The 25,623-nt window shown below is 43.2% G+C and overlaps 1 protein-coding gene across 2 annotated transcripts in view; it reads left to right on the top strand.

Annotated features, from left to right (window-relative positions):
• znrf3 (zinc and ring finger 3) overlaps nucleotides 1-25,621 on the top strand; it is a 70,635-nt gene extending 45,014 nt beyond the window's left edge. The window contains exons 3-8 of one of the 2 annotated variants that reach the window (XM_084358788.1): nucleotides 13,955-14,029; nucleotides 16,188-16,319; nucleotides 18,062-18,172; nucleotides 19,443-19,610; nucleotides 21,758-21,860; nucleotides 22,004-25,621. In XM_084358788.1, coding sequence (XP_084214914.1) covers nucleotides 13,955-14,029; nucleotides 16,188-16,319; nucleotides 18,062-18,172; nucleotides 19,443-19,610; nucleotides 21,758-21,860; nucleotides 22,004-23,751 — 2,337 coding nt within the window. In that variant the 3' untranslated portion in view covers nucleotides 23,752-25,621. The remainder of the gene's footprint in view (nucleotides 1-13,954; nucleotides 14,030-16,187; nucleotides 16,320-18,061; nucleotides 18,173-19,442; nucleotides 19,611-21,757; nucleotides 21,861-22,003) is intronic. The other variant, XM_084358789.1, reaches the window with a different exon arrangement.
• The last annotated feature ends 2 nt before the right edge of the window (nucleotides 25,622-25,623 follow it).

Consider the following 25,623-nt stretch of genomic DNA (forward strand, 5'->3'; position numbering starts at 1 on the left):
TTTAAAGCTCTTAAGAGGCCTTCAGAGGCAGAGACAGGTCGTGGAAAGTCTACATATGTAAAAAGGTTGTATAAAGTCAGTGGATGCAGTATGTACCTTTTCTCACAACACAACTCCTTCTTCATTCTGTCATCAAAGCGTTTGCTCTCTATATTTCAACGTTGACAGTGATGGATACCATCAGAGTGACAGCCTGACGAAAGCTCCACCTCTTTGCAACGAAATTACAGACCCAGTCAGCTTCTCCTTCAGCACTTTCTTTTACATGTTCATGTGCTGAAATGACAAACAACCAGAGGTTAAGTCAGTCTCCTCTGCCGGCCCACTGCGCAGAGGGAGACGAGAGGTACAGCGAGAAAAGAGGCAAAATGGGGGTTATGGGGCCGAGTCCCGACCTGCTCTGCCTTGTTTGCCCAGGGAAAGAAGACAGCAGGCAGCAGCAACACCCCTCCACCAGCAGCAGGAGAGAGTATTACAAGAAAGAGAAGCAACTGCAACTTCTCTTTCATGCAAGCAGGGACTTGGTCTCCTAAAGCAGCTTCAAGGCAGAGAGAGATTAGAGAGAAACCGTATGACTGCAGACGAATTAAGGGGAAGGAGAGAAGTGAGCTCGACTGAAATCACTACATTTGGATTAAAGTCTGTTCAGACTATAGCATCCTGGGTAAAGTGAAGCACAGATATGTTGCTGTTCTGTTTCGTAGTAATTCATTGCAGATTCAGAAAAGCCAACTGACCCTTAACTAAGTTTAACTGTGAAAGTTTCTGTAGGTGCAGTAATGTTCATCAGCATGCATGTGCATGAGATTGTAAGTCTCCTTAAGCAAGCGCTTACCGCTTTCTTCACAGGAGACGTTCAGCTGTACTTTCTAGTTACCTTTCTACGGTCAACATATTTGTGTAACGGCTTCATTTAATTGAGGCGATACACCTGAAGCATATTATTACATGTACCTTTAAGTATACTTCCTCCATTTTACACAATCAACCTAAGTGATTGTTGCGCTCTTAGCGCTGCAAAAGTGCCTGTGACCTACACTTAATATTGTGCCTGAATGCATCCTGTGGAGACGCAGCTCAGCTAACGCACTGCTTTCACGACACAGCCTGTGTAGAAAAGATGTAGTGTTAGCTGTTGGCAAGCTTCACTTTATCATTTTGGTGTTGAACAAGGCTGTATCACCACCCAAAAGAATTAAATTACTGTGGTGAAGACTACAGAAGTCCTGCTGCGAAAAAATGAAACGGATCTTTTGAAAGAAACGCAACCTGATGTCACGCTGCGGTGGCCTATCACATAATCCTGCATGCAGACCAGCTGGTAGACACTACTGTTGATCAATCCTTTGACACTTAACATATAAAATGACACTATAAAGTATAATACTCATGACAGATGTTCATGTTCTCCTATAAAGGCTGATTGACATGACCTGAAGGTGTCAGGGTGAAACAGGCTGTCATATTGGCAAAAAAAAGACACATGCACAAACAGAGATCCACCAAAGTGCTCTGAGCTTCTTTAATGCTTTGTGCCACAAACAACATCATGCTGCCAAGAGGCTGCACACCATCCCGGGAGGAGAAATAGTCAACCGCTGCAGAACCCCGTGTTAATCGATGCAGTGCGTTATTTGGCCTGAATGCAGCCTACAGGAGTATTCTTCGAAAACACCATTGATTGAATGACTCTGCTTGAAATGACAAATGTCAAAGTGGTTCTTTGCTGATACGAAAATGAAAAAATACTGATAGATTCAAGGTGCGATATGTAATTGGCCACCTGTAAACAAATAGGAGGCAGCACATCACCAGAGTAACTGCTAACTGTACATGCCTTTAGCTAGTTGGCTCAGTTAGCCATGCAGCTAGTGGTCCAGACCGGGAGCTCAGAGTGGTATTATGAAACAGGATGGGCCAGGGCTACGTGGTTAGCATGCTAACTTGAATACACTTCTCTGCAACACAGTAGACATTGACACGACATCAGGATTGTTGTTTCTCCACAATATGTTGATCATTTTAGATGTTTTAAACTAAGATTCTTACATATTGCACCTTTTAAGGTTATGCATGATATAAAAGCCACAGTACAAAAGGAAACTCACAGTAAAATATAAAAAAAATAAATTATATTGTAGGATTCAGAATAAGACGGCCTCTGTTTAATGCACTCTCAAACTGCCCCATCACTTAAACCCATCTGACCCACTGTTCAAATCCAAGTGCTGGGAAAAGTCGTCTGTATCCTCGAAAGTAGAAGAAAAACACTTAACATTTGACATATTATGTGCCAGGAGACTTGCAGCAGGCAAGCATAAAAATCCAGCATTTCACTTGTCTTTACTTGCTTCCAACTTCGTCTTCCCTCCCTTCGTCTGACAGCTCTCATCTCATGAAAAATATGGTAATTCAGAATTTTCAATACCAGGAAAAGTTTCCTCCGCCCTCAGGTGCTCCTGTGAGAGCTGAGAAGCAAAAAACCTAATGTCAAAACTTCAGATATAATTCTTCTTATCGCGAGTTATCTCCTACCTCGTTGATCAAAAAATGAGACATGCTTGCGTTTGCGTTTCATAACTTAAAACTTAAATATTCACTGAGAAAACATCAAGGACTTTTTGACTGACAGTGCGCCTAATCACTACAGATAATCTAATTGATTTAATGTTTTCCTCCGTCAAACTTTTCCACAGATCGCTAATCATTTCTAACCAACACTTCCCGTCACTTTCGTCCAAACAACTCCTGTTTAGACACTCGGAGGAGAAGAAGCACTTAAAAAGTAGTATTCTTGTCCCTCGTCAGGAAGCTTGTTTATTTTCCTGTGAATCACAAAGGACCAGAGCCCAAAACCGGTAAGAAAACAACAAGGGAGGGACAGAGAGGAAAAGTGGAGGAAATTTAATTAGCGGTTGTCCATTCCTCCAACCCCAGCGTTTGGTCTCAGCAGGGTAGAGCAATGGGCAGCAGGAGGACAGAAGACTAAAAGGATTCTTGATAAGCAGCGGTCTGAGTCCGTGCGCTTGCCTCCATGCTCATGTTTGTGTGAGCGTGTGCGCGCCTGACGCCACAAGACATCTGACCGGGGAGAGACACAGGAAAGGCTGCCTGTGGTGCACAACAAGCAAGACAAACATGTATATTTAGAAAGAAAGCCGGTTTAAAATGCTCAGTATTTCGCAAGAACTGTGAGCCTCTATCCATCATTTAATCTTCACAGCATACAAAATTGTCGTGTTTATTGCGTATTGTCCTGCGGTTTATTTTATCACCAAAATATATGTGTGCTGGGATGATAAAGAAGGTTGAAAGGACGGACAGATTCAATTCAGGGCTTGTTTAACGTTATAAAACAGTCTGTTAGTTCATAAAAACCACAGCGTTTCCTCTGAAATCCTTCTTCGTGGCCACATGATGACAAGCATTTAGATGTTTGAGAACAATTTTCTCTTTGTTATGTAACCCGATGAAGAAAACATTCTGTTTATTTCGTACCAAAAAAAGTGTAGAGTTAAGTTGTGTTCACGGTTCTGCAAGAGCAGGTGATTTTCTCTTTCGTTCCTGTGAGTAATTAGCTCAAGTAACACATGATTTATCTTAGAGAAAGGATATTTGTATTTCAAACACAAACTATTGGTTAAACAAAGTTTAGGTAGTCTGATTTATAGACACAAACAGCATTTGGCTGTTTCAATCTCTACTTTTTCCTCCATATCTCCCTTTAAAAAGATACTGTTTGAAATGTGAAACAGTAACAGAGTGGGGCTTTAGTATTGCTACCGGCTTCAAGAAATATTAAACATGTTTTGCTACCAAACAAAAATAGTCCCAATATTGTATCAGGCTCATTGACAAGAAGGCAAAATCTGTATCAAGAAAACCTGCACACCAGAATCAATGGATTTATTGTATTTATCATATTGCTGTATTTAGATTGACGAGTTTCTAAGGATTTAAGTATTTGATTGCATCCCATCATTTGGTATGTGACTGACATCGCAAAGTTTTGTGTTGGAAACATCGTTAACGATTTGATGTGTTCATGTAAACTCAGGGCTCAACACCTGGGTTGGATCAGGTGGAGTCTGTGGAGTTGTTTGAGGCGCTGCTGGTTGATTAATTTCAATTTTTTTCTTTCAGCAATATTGCTGATGTTGCCCAACATAGAAACACAGAACATGTACCTTTTTTAGTTTTGATCAATGAAACATATATATTTTAACACAGTTGTTAATAATTCAGACTGATGATTTAACAGGAGAAGCTCCAGCTTTGTCAGGTAACTTTTTCTCTGGATAAAAAAATCAATAGAACGTTTCCTTCCGAACCAGGCGCCGCCTCTATAGATGGACCATTATCATCACAAAACCTGTCAAAACATGGCAGCTGTACTTAATCTACACTATATATCGTTTTCAGTGTGCCGTGCTTTTTTCTCAATACTACTTAAAGGTGCAATACGTAGGAATTGACCACCTGCCAAATTCATACTCCCAACAAATAGGGGCAGCGTATCAACAGAGTAACTGCTAACTGCTGCTAACTGTATTTTGTTTTTACATCCATTACTGTAGCTGTTGTTAGTGCTGGTGTTTACACTGCTAGCACAGGAGCTTTGGAACGCTTGGAGCTTCACGTATTGCACCTTTAACACAACAAGCCAAAGTGCTCACAAGTTGATATCTTGTGAGGAATGTGAATTGAGTAAGAAACAATCTCATCAAAGAATATGTAAAGAAGAGTTTGCATCTGACCAGATATTCAGCGGCAGCTTGAGGTACTTGACAGATTACAATACTCGCTCTAAGGACACATTGTGGTTGGTACTAAAAACAAGATGTGAGGCTTGATAACCAGCCTAATAAGTGAACATTGATCAGTAATGGACTATACGCACCATGAGTTTGCAGTTTAAGATCTTTCTGCATGTTTGCAGAGGTTTGCAGTAAATATTGAGGTCAGGATTACCGGAAGAAGATTAAAGTGAGAATGAATGAGAAAACCTATATATGGGTCTTATGATTAAAGGGGGGGGAGTGCTCCCCAGTACACCTCACTCACTCACTCACTCACTCACTCACTCTCACTCTCTCGACTCTTTAATGGGGTCGGCTCTTTGCCAAGTTTCACTGGCAGGCCCCCTCAGAGGTGCCCCCTCACGCACACACACACACACACACACACACACACACACACACACACACACACACTTTGATAGCACAATTCACTTGTATAATTCTGGTTATGCAATGGGTGGGTGAATGGCCACCCCACATTGTGCGCTGAGGCAAAGACAGAAAGGGCGGTGGGGGATTACTGGTTGGGAAAGACGAGGTGAAGAAGAGGAAAAGAACAATCCTAGAAGGAGGGTGGTTTTCAGAGTTTTATCTTTAAGAGACGTTGACTCGGAGAACTTAGCTGGATGATGGCAGAGGCATCACTGTGAGACAACCGCAGGCTCCTTCTGTGATGTGTTGTTTTTGTCCCCCAGAGAACGCTCTCTTTTCTCCAAAGCTGACATTACCACCTTTTTTAAAAAAGCTTTTCACACCGACCCTGAAGATGGCCTCTTGCTGAAACACATCTCCCTCCAAAGGAAATAGACCTAGTTATGAGTATCTGGTCTTTTTCTTGTGTTTATTCCACAACTGTCTCACATTTGGGGATTTAAACCAGTGGAAAGATAAGACTTCACCCATGGGAGCTGATTTTCCCTCAGGGATGGTGACAGGGTAGATATTCATTACATAGTGTGTGTGTGTGTCTGTGTGTGTGTGTGTCTGTGTGTGTGTGTGTGTGTGTGTGTGTGTGTGTGTCTGTGTGTGTGTGTGTCATGGTCATGTACATGATGTACAGTACAGAGGCAGGGTCGGGGATCAGTGTACCTGGGGCGGGCCTTGTCTTTGTCTCATCATGAGGTCATTACATCCGCCCCAAATCTCTCTTTCTGTCTCTGTCTTCCTGGACTGAGATACAGTTTACCCACAAACCCCTCTGTTTCATCATACTGAGCCAACCCCCTAACCTATAGTCCTACCTGTGAACACACCACAGACAGCAGAACTACACTTATTATCAATGCCTGAGAAAAACAAAGACGTCTTTCTGCTAAAGTAAGTCAAACGTGTCAAATGTTAAACATTTTGGTTCTGACCAGATTTTTTTTTTTTTTTTTATCTAAACATGGTATTGATATTCTGTACCCCGTCCTTTTGGTAGTATGTAACAGAGACCGTAACCATGTGTGTTTGTAGGCTTATGTCCATATGTGCTTCCGACCTCACAGCTGGTTTAACATTCACACCTGTGGCTTACACTCCGTGCACCATTTTTATTTAACACATGTTACGAGGACAGCTGTCAATGCTGTCCTCCTTGCTACTTCAGGACAAGTACTTGTATATTCATTCAGAGCTGCTCCGTGCATTTGCAGTTGGTTGAAAAACACAACAAAGTAAATGATGACATGATTGCCACAGGCGGCGCAGCGGCACATTGAATCGGAGAACAGAACCGTATTTCTGTCATTATGCCGCCTGCTTCCTACATGCAGCTGTTATCAGAGGCAGATCTTGTCAGTTTGAGCTGTGCTCACTTTTTAGCTATATTTGGCTCATTGTTTTCAGCTTAGGGCCCACACGTTTCCATCATTTAATTCTCAGCTGCTCTTACTGTAACCACCTCTGAAATGGCTGGCTCCAGTCTTCGTTATTTGTGGGAGTAACACTACTTACTACTCCAAATGATGGCTAATAGACAACCTCACAGTCCTTTTGATAGTGATGTGTGATGACTGTGTGTCTGTTGGTATGTTTTGATGTTTCTCTGCCCACTAGTGGTCAAAAATCAACTGCTACAAAATAACTTAAGACTATCACCTCATTGAACAATTCTATCTCTTAAACCGATCTTGGATCAGCACCCTTACTTGAAGACATTTGATAAACACGTCTGCCTTCACTTCCTGACCTAACCTCTCATCTGCAGTCTGATATTAATGGCAGTCACTGAGCATGCTGAGAGCTTCAAGTGATTCTTTCCCCCGCGTGTTTATGTTAGGTAAACTGTCCGTTTATGCGAAGTCGGCCCATTGGAGAGGAGCTCGAGGAGGCTCGCCGGCCCCCTGTCCTCTGCCGGTGTGACACACAAGTGGATTTTTATGTGCTCCGTAAACATTTTTTATACAGCTCGAGAAATGGTGCGTCAGATGTCCTCTGGACACATGTAACGTGCTCTAGCCGGGAGCTTAACCGCATACAAATTAATATTAAACAGGAATATGGGAGAGTTCAAAAGCACACAGTCACCAGGGAATGTTTGCATTTATTTTTACCACTTTTTAATCTGCAGTTTTGGAGTGAGACTCATTCAGAACCTTGAAACGAGTGAAAGGGGATTAATGGATACAAGTTATTGGCAGGATGAAGCTCAACAAGGTTTAACAGAGTTCGTATTGTGCCCTTGCAAGTGGTCTCAGGATAGTGTTTATGTCTTTGTGGTAGGGCTGCAACTAACGACGATTTTCTCGATTCTCGGTTCTCAACCAATTTTTGATCTAGAAAATGTCAGAAAATAATGAAAAATGTCGAGCACCGTTTCCATACTGTTTTACTTTGTTTATATTTGGCGGACCCTGCCACCTTTCTAGCTTCAAACAGTGTTCTGGGGACCTTATTTCTTCTGAGAAGAGCTTAGGGACAACACATAGGTTACACTACATAGTGCCCTTTAAAATAGTCATTGTTTAATGTAATAGTTGACAATTAATGGATAATTGCTGAAGTTCTAGTCTGTGGAAACAGGAAAGTCCTCATGTGGCGTTGTTGTGACACAGCATCTCAAGCAGGGCGAGGGTGTCAAACTGATTACTGATTACATGTCACGCAGCCAAATCGATTACGTATCTGCAAAGAGAATAAGATGCTATGACAGATTAGCGGACGGCCGGCGAGGTGTTAACATCAAACAGTAGGCGATCAGGAAGATGGTGAGTAATGTGCCTCGTGAACAGGGGAAATGACTAAATCCTGTTGTAATGAAAATGTCAAGATAATACAAATGACTTCATGTGCAGAAAGTACAGCGTGTATAGGAGAATAAATGAGGAAGAGGTGCCTCAGACATAGTTTTCATTTCTCTCTCCGGGCTGCACGAAGCGTCCAATCAGATGATGCATAGCCACGTTGAAAAAACTTGGATTTTATTTTGGTTGAATGTAAATAATGTCTTGGCTCACATGCCTGCTCTGAGAGGGAGCGAGGAAGGAGAGGAAAAAAAAAGGGGGGGCGACCACATATAAGAAAATCCATGGGAGAAAAGTATGCCTTTATCTTTTAATAAACCGTAAAGCCAGGAGGCAACATGAAATTACAGCATAATAGCAGTGGAGAGTCTTCTGAAGACTTAATTGCCTTAATTATAGCAGTGCGGAGAGAGACAGAGGGAAAGGAAAGCATGGAGAGGAGGAAAGGGAACGGAGGGAAGCGGAGGAGAAGAAAGTAGGAGAGAAAGAGGGAGTGATGTGATGGAGGAACCAGTGCGTTAGCCAGATGTTGCAGGTGTAATCCAGGTGTGTGGCTGCACATTATAACCTTCTGTCTCACATGCATATTTCTACATGTGCGCTTGTATTTACACATGCATCACTTGGTTAGCTGCACGTGCTTTTGGGTTAAGTATGACAATCATCGGTCCATGTGAATGATGAAGTGAGCGCTACGCTGAGAAAAATATCTCTTTCCACACGAGTGCAAATTTCTCTCCCTCAGATCTTACAAGCTGGCAGGCTTACTTAGGGATGCTAAACATAGCTTTCATTTTCCTCTGTGTCTAGACTGGGTTCTCAGTACTTTCTGCTGCGGTTGTTGCTCACTCAGGGAAGATTGTACCCTAATTCTCATGCCTCCGAGCCAGCGGGAAGTTTGTTTAACCGGCAGTGTTGTGAAGTACCTGTGAAACTTCCACCCCCAGGCGCGCAGCTCAGGTTGAGAGTTTAGCTGATTTTCGAGCACGGATGACTGATCAAGCACTCGTGTGGGAGCAGAGATCATGTTTCAGCTTTGAGAAAAATATTAGAGGGGCACTCTTTGGCAGCTTTCAAGGGGAGACAGTTGTTGATTACTTCTTCCTGTTTGTGTCTTACTTTTATTTTTTCTTACTTTTGATTGTATCTTGAGTTATTGTTAAGAGGATCTCATCGGAACAGGTGATCGCATTTCAGGTGTGAGGATTAAAAAATGTTTTTTGAATTTCAAGTTCTTGATCACTTGTCTTCTTCCCATTCATTTCCAGTTGTGGACGAAGTACACATTTAAGAAAAAAAAAGTACCAGAACAAGAAGGTAAACATAATACGAATAAAAGTCTTGCATTTAAAATCCCTCTTCAGTAAAAGTACAGAAGTATTATCAGCTAAATGTGCACAGTGTGCACGGGGGCGGCTGTAGCTCAGGAGGTAGAGCGGGTCGTCTAGTAATCGGAAGTAATTGTCGCTGGTTCAAATCCCCGGCTCCTCCAGCTGTGTGTCCAAGTGTTCTTGAGCAAGATACTGAACACCACCTGATGAGCAGTTGGCACCTTGCATGGCAGCATCTGCCATCAGTGTATGAATTTGTGTGTGAGAATGTTTTTCCTTAAAGGTGCAATATATAAGAATATTATTCGAAAAACATTAAAAAATTAACTAAAATTATCAATAGAAAGTGAAGGATTAAACGTTTTGATGTTATGGTCCAGTAGGTGCTAGTGGTGTAAACAGCAACACTCCCCTGGTGCTCCGATCTCACAGTCTGGACCACTAGATGCACAGCTAATAAAGCTAAGTAGCTTACAACAGCTACAGTTAGCGGTCACTCGCGTTACGTGCTGCTGCTTGTTTGTTTTGAATGTGAATTGACAGCTGGACAATTCTTACATATTGCACCTTTTAATCTGTAAAAACTACAGCTGTCAGGGCAATGTAGTGCAGTAAAGAGAACAAAGTGGCAGAAAATGTAAATACTCAAATGTAAAACCTCAGAAATGTGCAGAAAAATGTACAATGCTTGAGTAAATGTACTTTTTCTTAACCATTGAACATTTATAGTTGAGCTTAAATCTTATCATCTGCTACTGGTCAAGCTCTGGCAGAAAAAGAACGATTGAATTTCTCTGAGCTGACACATTATCGTTGCTTTCGCCCTTGAAATATTGGATTCCTAAAAACGATGGCATCTGTGTGTCTCAGTCCTCTTCAGTCGTGAATGAGAAGATCAAAATGTCACCTTGTAGCGACTTCACCCCGACGAGCTTAATGAACAGACGCTCTTGAAATTCCTGTTCAATCTCAACGAAACTGCCTTCGTTCCCAGCGTGTGGTTGTTCATCTTTTTTGAAAAGTTTGCAGCAGAGGACTGAACTCAAATAGCTTGCACCATATCTCCTTACACAGGAGCTCTGCCACTTGAAATCCTATAGCCAGTTTAAGTCAGTGAAGTAAACGGTGTTTCCTCACTGAGGAGTTTAGTTTTTAGCAACATGACAAAGTCCTGAGAAGGAGGAAAAGTTATAGTACAACAGCCACAAAGCAAGAAGTATTTATCCCTCCTTTGGTGTCCGAGGTTGTATTTTTTTCTTTTTACAATGTTGGGAAGGAGATGTGTCACGTTTTTTCAAGAGAGCCGGTTTGCCTGTGGGTGCATTTTTGTTGTCGTCAGGCAAGTCCCTGCACTGCAGCGCAGGCCTGCCCGAGTGGAGATTCTTTAGGAGGGAGATCTCTTTCTTCTCAAAGCGTCTTACCAAGAGCTATTAATTATTAACTGGGAGAGCTAACATCAAAGGAGCAGACTTGTGCTGAATTAAATGGGGGCTGGAGCCTGGCAGTGTGGAGCTGAGAGAAAACTGGGTGAGAGGGAAAAGCCGAGTGAGATTTTTGCCCCGCTCGCTTTTGAACTTTTCCGATTACAAAAAAAAAGTGAAAAGAAGGGAGAAAAGGGCGCTGTTAGTTTATGTAAAGAAGGCGAGGACGAAAGAGAGAGTTGAAAGATGCGAGCGCTCGCGTTTAAAAGCGCCGCCGTTGTTTTAATGTTTGTGTTTGACGAGGCTTTTCGAACACTGCTGGGAAAGATCAAATCGGTTTGCAGTGTTAATTAGTCTTTAATGAGCTATGAAAGCCAGATTCATAAACATCTTATCTGATGATTAGGGGAAATCTAATTGAGATGTAGCTCAAACACTTCAGAGTCACCGCGTGTTTACATTTTCCTGTTGCTGTTTCACGCTCGTAGTTGAATTTACAGAGCGCGGTGCGAACGCCACCTCTCATATTAAAGGCCTTTTGTGACTTTGGTTCTGTTTGCCTCCTGATGAGACTCGTCCATGCAGCAGTAGTCCTACCTGCAGTGAAGAAGACCCAGGCTGGCCCACGCTCGTTCTAAAAATCCAATCTGTTCTATATTTAGTGTCATTATTGACTCTGTTATCAAAGGTTATTGATTCTGGAGAATACAAATACCTCTGGTTTCTCTAGAGAGGTAGACTGCTTTAAACAAGAGAAGACTGCCATGTATATTGAGTAGAGTGGTTGGTAAAGTTGCTAACCCTGCCTACTTTAGCTAACCCTGCCACTAAATGTAATCTTGGACCTCTTTCTAAAGACTCCAGTACGCAGGGAGTAGGAAAAATAAGGAAAAAGGCAATCTGAAATAATGTCACGGTTACAAAAGTGGATCATATTGCAAGGGATGCTGATCGCACTTTGATTCGAGCTTTAGTGCAGCAGGAAACGACTAACAGAGCCGCAAAAACGGCTGAATCATCTGTGCCAGACCTGCAGGGGAAAGAGTTAAACAAAGCTTCAAAATAAAACTCATGATCCATATTTATTTGATAAATCAAATCTCAGAACAGTCGAACAGACTGCTCTGACATAGAGGAAACAGTGGTTACATGTTGTGCTGAAATGTGTAGTTGTTTAAAGATAAGTACTTGATAACAGTGAATAAATGTCTTTTTAAAGTACACACATCACAGACATTTCCTGTTTGATTTCATTATAACTAGGACTGGTGAGTGCTTGTCGTCATTTTTGACATTGTACAGACTCAAACATTAATGTGGAGAAATAAGCGGAAGATTAATAAATAATTAAAATAATCCAGCTCCCGGCCATCACCACAAATTACAACCAGTGACGAGGTTATGACAGATGACAAATAACAGGAACAGTCAGAGAAATATGATAATGATATCTCACCATCTTGCCAGGCTTCAACCTATATGCACTTGTGGTCTAACCACAGTTGTTAGGACCAATCAGCATCCAATGAGCAGCTGCGGTGTGGTTTAGGTGTGACGACCAGCTCCTGAAGAGGTTAGCATAGATGCTGCTGTACTATCTGCAGAGAATATTTCATTATAAAGAGAGCAGAGAACGGCACTGAAGGCTTTTCTAGATGGAAATTGAGTCAGTAAGAGTTTGATTTACTAACTGGCTCCACTGGCAGCGCTCACCTACTATGTCATACGTTTCATTAGCCCATGATAGACAGCAGGTGATTGGACAAACCATCTAAGCATTTTTTGACAGGGCCTGACTTCTTCCAAGCTGTTTTTAAGGGCAAATTCCCAGATGGTTCTGTGCAACAAACCTTTGGACACGTCAGGTTATCCTCAGTCATCAGACCCAAATGAACACTTATGGGAGTAACATTTGGATGAATGTTGCTCATCCTTGTTGTAAAGTTTCTCCGACTTTCTCTGAATCTATGCCAAGGAGCCATGAAGCTGCTCTGGCTGCTGCAGGTGGACCAACACCTGACTGGGACTTTCTGGGTAGTTCTTCTGTATATTCTCATCATAGTCTAACAAGTGGGTGCAGCGGTGATGTGGTCAAATAAAAAATAAAAAAACGCTTCTTCTGTAAGCAAAAGATGATGCACAAACTTGTTGAGTGTTATCATCTCACAAATCAACATGATGTGTTGTGAGAAGAGCAATCGCGCCTCCCCCGCACATACCACTCTCCCCTCTCTCTCTCCGAGGCCTCTGCAAGTGGTGCCCGCTGGCTGGAGCGGTGACACTCTCCAGCCACTCCGCAGCAGAGTCACAGCACTGTACATTGTCACTTTGATCTTAACCCCCCCTCTCTCCCTTCCCTCCAGTTATGAAGAGTGCTGGCAAGAGCCCAAGGGCACTTGATAATACCAGGATATGATCCCAGCCGCGCTATTTTAGATCATGTAGTGCCGAGATCAAAACGTTGTCTAAGTAGGGCACCGTGAATCAAGCGGGGTGAGAACGGGTTGTAGGGGAAAGTAGGAGTTAAGATAAAGGAGCGTTTTCTTTTTTGTTCCGACGATGGGAAGCCAATTTGGATTCTGCGAGGAGATACTTGGGGTTCTGCAGATCCAAGCATTTCCTTTATCTTTTGCCTTTAGCAGAAGTCTTCAAAAGCCCTCTGTGCTGTGACTTTCCCTGCTCTCAGATGAAAGAAGCTCACATTTTTAGCAGTCGGAAATCCGTGATAACTTTATTCAACTCTTCCCGAGCGCTGCACGGCGGAATTCGAATTCAGCTCCGTGTCGTGCAGAGTTGCATCACATGGCGCCGTGCATGCGTTCATTCTCAACAGAGGGGTGAAACTTGTTTTGGGTTACTGTCGTTCTATTAGCCTAATGTGGTGCAGAATCGCTCGGTGTGACGTCATGAAGACTTCAGAGGAACGGAGACATGAGCCACATGTGCATCCTTGCAAATGTTATCAAAGGCTTGTTTACTTCTCGCCTGTTGGTTTTCTGTCTCTCTCCTTCTCATTTGCTCGTTCCAGATGATGTGCGCAGGCCACACTCAGGCAGAGAACACCCTCTAGTGGCCTGAATATGAATGTGACAGCTTCACCTGAAGTCAGTGTGACCGTACACTTCTCTGCACCGTTGTTGAACACAGCTAATGAAAACTCTATTCTGTGTTGGCAGGCGAAGAGAGCAGTGCAGCGGGGTGCCACGGCCGTCATCTTTGATGTGTCAGAGAATCCGGATGCCATCGACCAGGTTTGTGCACACCTAAAAATCACCCAGGCATTCAACACACACACACACACACACACACACACACACACACACACACACACACATACACACACACACAATCTACTGTTTCAACGACACTGAAACTGTCTTCGAGAGACGCTCTGCTTTTGAAGAAAGCTCAGCAGCACACCCTGCCCTTCAGACAGTGTGTGTGTGTGTGTGTGTGTGTGTGTGTGTGTGTGTGTGTGTGTGTGTGTGTGTGTGTGTGTGCACGCTGTTTGTACAAACAATGATCTTTCTATCTTTAGTACTGTTCAAAAGCATGTGGATCAGCCCTGCTCATTCAACCATTTTGGGCCTTTGAGCTCTCCGACTCGTGTTCGGAGGAGTGCACTGCCTCTCCGAGAGGACTGAAAATGGATATCCAGGTTCGGCTTTCGCTAGACCATGACCAAACTCTGTTGAGCTCATAATTGAACAGGTAGCGCACATTACCTCATCCCCTGAGACTACGGATCTGTCTTTGAGTGCACGTTGAGGGAGGGGGGTGGCACACACAGGCTACAGTAAGAACAAAGTGCATTTCTGGTCTCACACGCCCAGACACTCACATTCTTCTTTCTCGCTCCCGTGTCTTTGCTGTTAAGAGGTTTAATACACGAGTTGCTCGTCTGAGCTTCTTTGTCGCAAGAATTCTCCTGTGGTATTCATCCTCGCCACGCCAGGCCTGGACTTGCAGGTTTTTCTTTTTTTTTCCTCAAACCCCCCCCTCCCTCCCTCCTTGCCTCCTCTTCTCTGCCGCTGGGTCGTAAAGCGCGTAGCTGAAAGATAAAAGGGATTGCGCGGAGACCACATGAAAGGCATCGCTGGGCGGCTGTGTTAAATTCCCCCGAGAGGCTTTTCCAGTCAGAGCGGCCCGATCAGCACAGACAGGACCCACAAGGCCGAGGGGCAGGGAGGAGGAGCTTTGAGAGAATTAAAGTCCCGGGGCTGAAATTAGGAGAAAGGCTTTATGAAAGTTAATGTACTTGACCTTCTTTTTATCTTCGTTTATACTGTATGCGAGGCCAAGTGCTGCTTGTGACTGAAACACTTTGGTTGTTTTGTTTGGGAAAAAGTTAAGTGGTGATTTTAACTTTCTTTAAACAGTAGTACAAGTTTTATTAAAGGACTTATAGGTCTTCTTCTTGATGGTGTATTGTTTGTCAAAGGCAAAGCTAGAGTCTTGGAGGGAGTCATTTCTCAAAGTGGGAGCGCTGCACCAGAATCGAGGGAGAGATCAAAAGTCTCAAAGTCTATACTTTGAAACTAGAACGTACAGTTTTTCTCTGGGGAACATGACGACAGCAGAAGAAATAGAAATGCGAATATCCTCGGTATTTCCCTTGGGCTTTTCAAATTACAGATTCCGACCAGCGGATGAGGAGGAGTAAAGGAGTATGTCAACTGACTCGAAAGCCAGAGCATATTATTCATTGACTATTTCCCCCCACTGCTCCCTCTGGCAAACTGCAGCCGCAGTTTCCATGTCTTGGGTCATTTTCTCTTTCATTCATGCCTTTTACGTTCAGACAGTTCACGTGCATTAGTGTTAAAGTTCCCAAACTTTTCGCCTAACGTTCCCTAACTTTGTCTACCTGTGACAACTCATCATACGTTGTGTTTGTCAATCAAGTGCGTGCCGGTTAACCATAGGGTGATGCACTCTGTCCCGTGTTTATTAAGTCTTCACATTGCATGTTGACAGCACCATTGCTTATTGGATAGAAGTGTTCAGCCATTGATACGCTGATGACTTGGCAGTTGACTGATATAACCAGCTGATATTGGCCTTTCACAGATATATCGGTGTCAGTGTAAATGTTCTCTGATATGAAACTATGTTTTAGCTGTACTCGGATCAGAACCTGCCTCATATACTCATACTAGTATTTGGGGGGTGTGTCATCCTGCCCTATGATGGCGGCAAGCTGAAAAAAACACTGATTCCTACATTTCCCATAATGCCACAGAAGACCTGATACAACTGTTTTCATAGGCTGACTCCTCATGATGAGGGAACAGAATGTGTAAATTCAGTAGAGAGACCCTTTGACAAAAGGTGATTCTTGATTAGATGAATAAGTGTTATTTGGTTTATGTGTTAGTTCATTTTTCTTTTTCTCTCTCCTCTCCTCAGCTCAACCAGGTCGCAGAGGATCCTCTGAAGCGGCCGGTGGTTTACGTGAAGGGAAATGACGCCGTTAAGTTGATGAACATCGTCAACAAGCAGAAAGTGGCTCGCGCTCGGATACAACACAGACCACCGAGGGTAAGCGGTCATGCTATAACCCCAAACCGCTCAGTATAGATGACATTCGTGTGTGTGTGTGTGTGTGTGTGTGTGTGTGTGTGTGTGTGTGTGTGTGAGACTAATCTAAGGCACATGTGAGGAAAATGAGGAAGAGGTGAACATGTTTTCGAGGCCCAAGCACCAAACAGCGCAGAGACATTTTTGGTTTTTTTTTTTAGATGTGAAGACAAACGAAAATTCCATCTGTGAAATCTGACCCTTTCCCTTTCTTCTCTGATCTCCGCTGCCCCGAGGCCGAGGACTTTTTCGCAGCACTCTGGGAGATTAATATCAGCCATTCAAAGAGCTGTTTGTTTGCTTGGAATATTTGATAAGAGACCAGCACACTTTGAGGTCAAATGACTTGACATAATGAAAGCCCGAGAGAAAGGACTGTCCTATTAGAGGCATTTTTCTGATGAAGAATAAAACAATCTGTTCATTCTCACTGAGTTTAAGCAGCTGTTTGTGGACTGAACGTATCAACAAAGCCTGTCACGTTCTACTTGTCGGTAAAAAAGCAACAATGTCAAATCTGGTCTTTATCTTGTCTTGAGCTCTGCAGTGGGGCTGCAACTTATGATTATTCTCATTATCAGCAAATCTGCCGAATACCTCAGTGATTAGTGTGTGAAACGTCAAAAAGCTAAACTAACATCCGAGTGTTGTTGCCTGGCTAAGAAAAAATCTTAACTCAAGCTCTCCCTTCATACTTTTTATGGTAATAATAGAAAAAACACACAGAAGAGATGGATTTATTCAGCCTACATTTTGACATTAGAACACTAAAAGTCCTCTTACCTCAGTGTCTTATGCTGCGTTCAAGACAACTCGTAACTCAGAAAAATTACCGACCTCCTACCAGTAACGGTATGATGGAGCACCACCCGTAGTTGGAATTTGTTACCTTGAGGAAAAGCCATTTACCCCGACTTAATTAGGGAGCAGTTGTCTGACGTCATACAACAATGGCAGCACCCATGTGAGGGCAAATATTTAGATATGTTTCCGGGTATAAGTGCAGTGAAAAAAAAAAGTATAACGGCATCCGTCACCTCATGTGTCGTTTCATTTTCTCGCCATCAGCCAAGTTTTTTGTCGTCTTTTGGCGCCACGCTTGGAGGTCAGAAATTGGAAATTCCCTCCTCCGACTTTGACTAGAACGCAGCATTACTCCTGACATGAGTCTGCAGATGACCTCTGACCCCATGTCTGTAAATGTCAGTATCAACATTTTTTAACAGCGCCTTCTAGGGAGCGAGATCTAATGAATGTGACAACCAACCCCGTTTACCCCCGACTTGTTTCGTCTGAACAACAGCCCAAAACCCAACCCAAAGCATCCGTATCTGATGACCTGAGAATGAGACTTTTAATCAGGCCATCGTTTCAGAATGGTCTAATGTGTGCAAGAGATGTACCGTAGCGCTTAGCTCACCTGAGTAAATAACTGACGGAGATGAATTGATTTGTATTATGGTGGAAAAAAACACTGAATTATGTGCAAAGGTCCCATTTTCCTCGCCGAATGAGTCACATCGTTAAGTGCTCTGCTTTGCTGAGCGGCTAACGAAGCTCTAATCAAATATCCTCAAGTGTGGGCGACTGGAAATGACTGTTTTCAGGCCACGTAACTCTTTTAGTAACCCCTGTACAGTAAGCTGCTGCATGTGACGATTATTTGACAAATTTGTTGTTTCTGTTGCTCTCCTTTTCCATAGCAGCCCACGGAGTATTTCGACATGGGCATCTTCCTGGCTTTCTTCGTGGTCGTGTCGCTGGTTTGCCTAATTCTGCTCATCAAGATCAAACTCAAGCAGAGGAGAAGCCAGGTCAGTGTCCTGAAAACACACTCCTCCCCACTAGAACAGAAGTGTGACTGACCCCAACAACTTGTACATAGAAACTTGTGTATTCGCAGTTTGAGTCGCACAAAACACACCCAAACACACAGTGTGTTGCAGGACTCAGGCGGCAGTAGCTCTGCTTTTGATTGATTCCTCTCGTGTGTTGACAAACGGCTCTCGGAGGAGGCTGACGTCAGGCGCATGAATCAGGATAAGCATTTAATTAACACCGACGAGAGGGTGGCTGCACGGAAATGTCACAACAGTGCAGAAAACCTGTAGCGGCACCCGTTAAGACAGGTGTAATCCTGCCAACACGCGTGTGTGTGGGTGTGTGATGGGTGTGTATGTGTGTGTCACAGCAGCGGTTGATTTGGTCGTGACTTCCTTTGGTGGTTAATTAACAGCTCGCACCGGGGGCAGCTTTGTCACATGTAGCAACTTTTCCTTCCCGAAATGTGAAAAATTAATGAGCTTCTTGTGGAGTAAATATTGTTTATACAGTGTTGACGTTTTCTATCCAATTTAACTGTAAAGAGTAGAAATAATTTGAGAATACTTCTGGGTGCAGTGAAGGGTTTGCCCTCACAAGACTAATTACAAACTAAAAGTGCAGATTTTTAAGTCCTCATGTTTCATGTTTGTCAGCCCTGTGATGAGATTGACTTCCAAGCCAAAGTTGCCCTTTTTCTGACCAGGACGTCCTTAAAAAGTCTACAATTATCTAGTTGTGAGGAAACCTAAGGGAAGAAACACCCTTCGGGGACCCTAGTTTAACTAATCCTGAACATTAATAACGTGTAGTAATCAAAACGTCTGCTACACGTGTGAAGCATTAAGTTTAATTTGAAGAAGCGGTTCTGGATGTGATGACTCATCAGTCACCATATTTTAATGAGTAACATTTTTAAGGCAACACGAAGAAAATTAGAGATGAAAAGAGAGCAGAGCGTCGGAGCCAGAGAGAGTTGCTAATGCTTCAGTCAAACATTGCAAAATCATGTACTGTGTCAAGGGGGAAATCTCACGTCATGACAACAATCAACCCTGTCACATCGTACGTCAGTGTTGGCGAGTGTTAACTTTGAACCGTGCTCCTCTCTGCTGATGTTAGACATTTAACCGGATGTTTGCTGGAAAACATGATCACTGAGTTGTTTTCTCATTTGACGATCTGAATTTGGATCCCATTCTGAAGTGGTGCCTTAAACATGCAGCTCTTGCTGACCTGTTCCCACCTCCCTCCCCAACACAGAGCTCCATGAACAGGATGGCCATTCAAGCCTTGGAAAAGATGGAGACGAGAAAGTTCAAGGCCAAAGGAAAGGGCCAGCGCGAGAGCAGCTGTGGAGCCTCTGATTCACTGAGCAGCAGCTCCACCTCCGACTGCGCCATCTGTCTGGAGAAGTACATCGATGGGGAGGTGAGAAAAGAACGTTTGATTTAAAGTCATCTGCTTTGCATTATTGATTTGCTCTCGACATTTCTTGTTTGGTCTTTTTTCTGTTCATATGTACTGCATCAATATTTACTTTTATTTTGAAACCAGCTCTTTTCCCGTCACTTTTATAACATTACATCAACTTGGTATTGTGATGTGTGAACGGTGTCCTCTTGCTGCAGGAAGCACAAATTTTGATGTGTGGGGACGTAAAATCCAATCACTATTAGTTTCAAATCTCTACATTTTATGAACATTTATCAAAAACGATCATTATAAAAACATAATAAATCAAAAAGTCATGACAAAAATGCACAACCAGGGGAGCACTTTCAGACAGAAAACCGACAATTTAGCACAGAATGCTTTTAATCCAAAGTGCTTTATAGTGCCGTGCGTGCAAAATTAGACCATGTGGGAGCTGAACCTCTTAGCTCTGGCAGTGTTTGTGTGGTCATCTACCCACTGTGCTTGTTTTCTTTTCATTACATATGCTGTAGACATGAAACATAATGCAGTCATGTGGACAATAGAATGGAAGTTCCCCTGATGTGCTCGGGGACCGCAGTCCTGCGATCTTTCGGTGACGTTCTTTCCGGCGCCTTTTAGATGTTTAGTTCGGTCTTTCAGAGCACCTGGAGAGATAACGGTACCCAGAGTGCACTGGATTGTGATTATGCTTCCTGTTTTCCCAGTGTGGCCTTCTTTAATCCTTAAAGGAGTCATTGTCATAATATGTATCCTAATCTTGGCACTTTGAGGGTTTACTGTAACAGCATTGCTCATCCTCAGCACGGACGCTGGAGGAACAAACCCCAATGCCCACAGGGACATAGCTGGTGTATGTGTGTGTGTTTTTTGTGGTTATGTGTCTCTTCTGTAAGGAGGAGAAGAAAACACAACAAAGCATGGCGCCAGGATTGCACAGAGGAAGTGGCGATATAAAAGGCTGAATGGCATCAAAGCAGTTTTTGAGCAGTGAACCGAGCAACAAAAGCTTGGGTGGAAAAGAGCCCAAAGATGAGTCACATTAAGCCATCGAGTTAAAAGTATTTACGGCAGTGAAAGACCTCTCGCTGCAAGAATAATATAATAATTCATATTCACAGTCCCTCCTGCTTTTGTGTCTTGGAATTCCTTCATGCCAGTCCTCCGTCTGAATACAAAGTGCTGCATTCTTTTCATATCAATCCTCGAGTGTGAGCCTCTTGTTTGTTTTGTTCCAGAAAGTGGTGACATTGAGCATCAGAGTTGTATTTGTGCTGTGGCGTCTCGTTAAGAGTTTTGTTTGTTGCATGACTTGGAGTTGGCTCCTCGGTATTAAAAACTTGATGAGACTCAACCACCTCAACCAAATGACATTTCTGTCCATCTCTGCTGCCACCCTCTGGACATTCAGATTCTCCTCAACAAACATCCCCCCCCTGTTTCAGTTTGTCATGTAGCTAATTTAATCTGGAAATTTGTAGCTTTGGGAGATTTCTTTTATTGCCTTGAAAACGTACTTGTATAAATGACATTGGACCTTTTTAAGTTTACCCATTCCACTGATTTGCAAATCAGTGTACCCACTGTACCACTGTAATTGTGATTTACAGTAGTTAGTGCCTGAATTGATGGTGCAAGCCCTAAAAAAATAACCGAACCATTTAACAAAAATACTTCGGGATTACTGTACTGGGTTTGGTGTTTCAAAGAAATGAACAGACTCTACTTATTAGCTTCATGTTAAATGTATAGATGTGCTTGCATTTGTGAATTTAAGGATATCTGATTCTGCCAGGAAGCATCTCAAAGCACAAGTTGTTCAAGAAGCATCTCTGTTGAAAACAATTATTTGCAATGTTAATTTAATAAGAGAAAATTATATGTTTTTGTCCATCTGCTGTATGGAGATGTTGTGGACCTTTTCTAATTAAAGTTTTTTAGCACACAAATTATCAATATTAATATTTAAAAATACTTCAGTATTTGACATTTAAACATTCTAATGATGATCAATGTATATAGAAAACAAAGCACAATAGTTTGATAGTTGTATCTTTTCTGTTTCAGGTTTGCACTCTGTAGCTCACAGCACGGGTAAAATCTGACTTGTTATGAATCTTGTTGTATTTTTCTCTCTACAGGAGCTGCGGGTTATCCCCTGTGCTCACAGATTTCATAAGAAATGTGTCGACCCCTGGCTGCTCCAGCATCACACCTGTCCCCACTGTAGACACAACATCATCGGTGAGTTGGTGCACAATCTCTGACTGTTTTGCTTTGATGTTTAGATAAATGAAATACAAACTCCTGAAAGAAAGAAGTTAGATTATAAAACACTCAAAGTTACTTTTCATCTGTGAGACCCTAAACGTTTTTTTTTTTCATAGAGCAAAAAAAGGGAAATCCAGGACCCTCGTGCATGGATCCTGGCAACCCAGTCCACGGCCGGCAGCGGGTTGTGTTGCCAGTTCATTATCCCGGCAGGGTGCACCGGGCTGGCCAGGTGACAGCCTACCCAACCAGAACCAGCATGGACCCCCACGGAAACCCCATCACAGTGCTCACTGTGGACCAGCACCCAGATCCTCAAGGTCTTTACCCACCCCAGTCAACGTCTGCCTTTCTCCGGAGCTACCACCCCACCCTCCACTTGGACCATTCCCTCAACCCTCACCACTGTGGACTAGATCACCGCGGACCCCCCGCCTACCCAGCACAGCCGCATCATGCTGCTTTTAAACGACCCAAGTTTCATGGTCGCAACTTTTCCCGAGCAGCCTGCTTTTCGCAGTACGAGACTATGTACCAGCACTACTATTTTCAGGGGTTGACTTTCCCTCAACAGCCTGAGGGTGGCCAAGGGCCTGCAATGGCAGGGCAGCTTGGTGGAGGAGGGGCCCACAAGGGCCACCACAGCAGGGCCTTTCAGCAGGGGCTTCTATACCCCACAGTGGTACACATGGCACCTGCATCATCTTCAAGGATAGGTGATACTGGCAGCACTTCTGGCCTGAGCTGTTACCACGGCCACCGCTCAGTGTGTAGTGGTTACCTTGCTGACTGCCCTGGCAGTGACAGTAGCAGCAGTAGCTCAGGCCAGTGCCACTGTTCCTCCAGCGACTCCATGTTGGACTGTACTGAGGTCAGCAACCAGGGTGTGTACGGTAGCTGCTCCACCTTCCGCAGCTCTCTGAGCAGTGACTATGATCCTTACGTCTACCGGAGTAAGAGTCCGTGTAGGGGATCCACAGGGGAAGCAGGGGCTGCGTCTTGCACCACAGTTCCTGCTGAGGATTCATCATCCTCTGCTCCCTTGGGACATGACTGCCTCCAGCTCCCTCCTGGAGCTTCGGGATATAATTCGGGGGACCACCTCTCCAACTGCAGTTTGGAGCCCAACTACAGCAGTCGCTCATCACTGGAACCCAGGGAGAACAGCAACACTAGCACTACCTCAGCCGGGGCTCCAGAAGCTCCCGGAGCAGACAGGGGGAAAGGGGCACAGGAAGAGTCGGGGGAGCTTGGAGCAGCAGCCTGTAGCTGCTGCTTTGAGGTGCTTCCTCCCAATGTGGAGTGCAAAGGGCAGGACTTGGACCAATCTGGGCCTTTGGCCGCAGGACGCTACCACAGGGGGATGGACTTTCAGTCCTCCAAGAACTACTTTGCCCCTGAGCACATGTGCCCTTCTTCAGAACAGGTGAGCTACGAAGGGCTGCCCTGCTGCTTCTACAAAGAGATGAAGGTCCATAGGGCCACAGCAGGGCGTTACACCGAGGACTACGCTGTTAATGTGCAGTACGCGCATGCAGACTCAGAGGCCTGCTCTGGACAGGGCTGCTGCGAACTCAATCAGAGAATACCCATAATTCCTGAGGACACAGATTGTGAATTGGGCACAGGGGCAGAGACCCAGAGCAGTTTATTGCCCATTAGTGTGACAGTGGAGGCAGAGGTGCGGACAGGGGAGCGACATGAGCCCAGAGAGGGGTACTTCACCTCAGGACAGTTTAGAGGTCAGCCATACCCTCAGGAGGAAGAGACCAGGGCTTTGTTCCACCCTCAGCTCTCTGCAAGCCCCACTGCACTGGGAAGCAGTACTTCAACAAATGAGGGAGGTCTGGGTTTACGAACTTGAGCCCAGAAAGAAGGGATTCAGTTAAAAGTATGTATTTGGTACCGTATCAGTCAGTCAGTGAAACCCTCAGCTGCCTTGTTCTAACCTTGCTCTCTGAGCGCTGAATGTTATCATCTTAGATTGTGTGGATTTCTACTGAAATGGCCCGTCATCTCTAGATATACAGAGTATCAAGTTCATTCCTGTGGCCACAAACATCTCGGCTCCATAGCGCTGAGACAAAAAGTGATACTACAAATATGGATGGAGGTTATAAACTGAAGCTAGAGGTGGGTTGGTGTTGGCATCCGACTGTCTGGGTTAGGCCCCTTCAGCGCCAAGTAATCTGGGCCAATTTCTTGTGAGATCTTTTCAGATTTTGTGAAGAACAAAGTGGCTAGACTCCATCTTTTGTGCAAGATCTAGGAAATCTGAGATTTTTCTTCACAAACAAAGTACACTCTTAATTCATAAACATCTGCATCTACATGTATGTGCGCACATGAACACTGACTGCCTATAAAGCTTCAACCACCAACTCAAATAGGTTGTATGGACATAGCTATACCAAAACAGAAAGACATGATTGTTTGTTTGTTTTTTGTTTTTGTTTTTTTTTTACTTTTTTCAAGAGCAGGGAAATGGGTCTTTTTAAAGTGTCTGTGACCCACACATTTCTCTGAGGAGAAGAAGCTATCTATATATTACAGAAAAAAATGCATAGAAATGTGAATGCAAGGCTGACACTGGTCTCTATTCAATTTAATACAGAATTTGTTTTATGCATTGCATTTCTGTCCATTAGTGGCCTACCTGTATGAGATGTGCCAGAGCAACATGAAAGCCTTATGCTGGTAAGCTATTTGTAGCAATATCTAAAAGACACTGCACCACTTTTAGTCGAACTCCAGGCTAAAGTGACGGCGTCTTGGGGTCAGTAGATTTCTTCAAAAGTAGGGTGTAGCACTCTACCTCTTGTTTGGAAGCCCTTAAAAGTGTGTTTTGCTGTCACCCAATTTCCTCAATGAGGCATGCTCTAATAAATAGCTATAAAAAGGTTCTAGCGTGTATTAAAAGGCCAAAGGAAAGTAGCTGGAAAAAGACTCATATTTCATAAGGGTTCCTTATTGTACTGTGACTTCTTTTTTTTTTTTAAACAATGCAGTTATACATACCACAGTGTATCCGTTTGAATCATATCGTGCCATGCATAATACATATTCGCGATATCAATGCTTGTCATTCATGCCTTTCTGTTTGTCCTGCAGACTGTTTTTATACTGTTTCTATGAAATATACACATTCTCTACACAGAGGAAAACTTTCTGAAATAACCCTATTTATAAGTTAACCCAGTGCTGTAATCAAGTGAGAATCTAATCTTGCCTTTTGCATAGAGATATGTACCTACTGCAAATATAACATTTTGGGGTACTTGAGTCACTATTTAATTTTTTTGTTATTGTTTCTAGCACTTAAGAAGATTAAAGTGTACAAAAATTAATATTTTTTAATTTTTTAAGAATATAATTATTTTCTGTCATTACCATTACAAATGTTTAAAAAAGGCTAGAAATCAATCTGTGTATATTTCTGTACCTGTATAGCAAACACATTTCATAAATGGAAATATGTTCTCTGAATATTTATTTACTAATATATTTATCTTTAAGCCATGTCTTATGTTCAGAGTGTATGAACGTTTGAGTTATTTGGTTGCTTTTTATTTTGAGAAAAATCACTAACATGAGACTTTGTATATACATGGTAATTGCACACAAGACGATTAAATCTTCTCTGACCAAAAAACTGATTTTAAAACTTTAGTACCATACAGTTTTGTAATTAAAGTGTACAAAGATCTGTAAAATATACAGTTTTATTCAAGTAACT

This window comes from Pagrus pagrus (assembly GCF_965226575.1).
Source record: "Pagrus pagrus genome assembly, chromosome: 8".
Lineage (NCBI taxonomy): Eukaryota > Metazoa > Chordata > Actinopteri > Spariformes > Sparidae > Pagrus > Pagrus pagrus.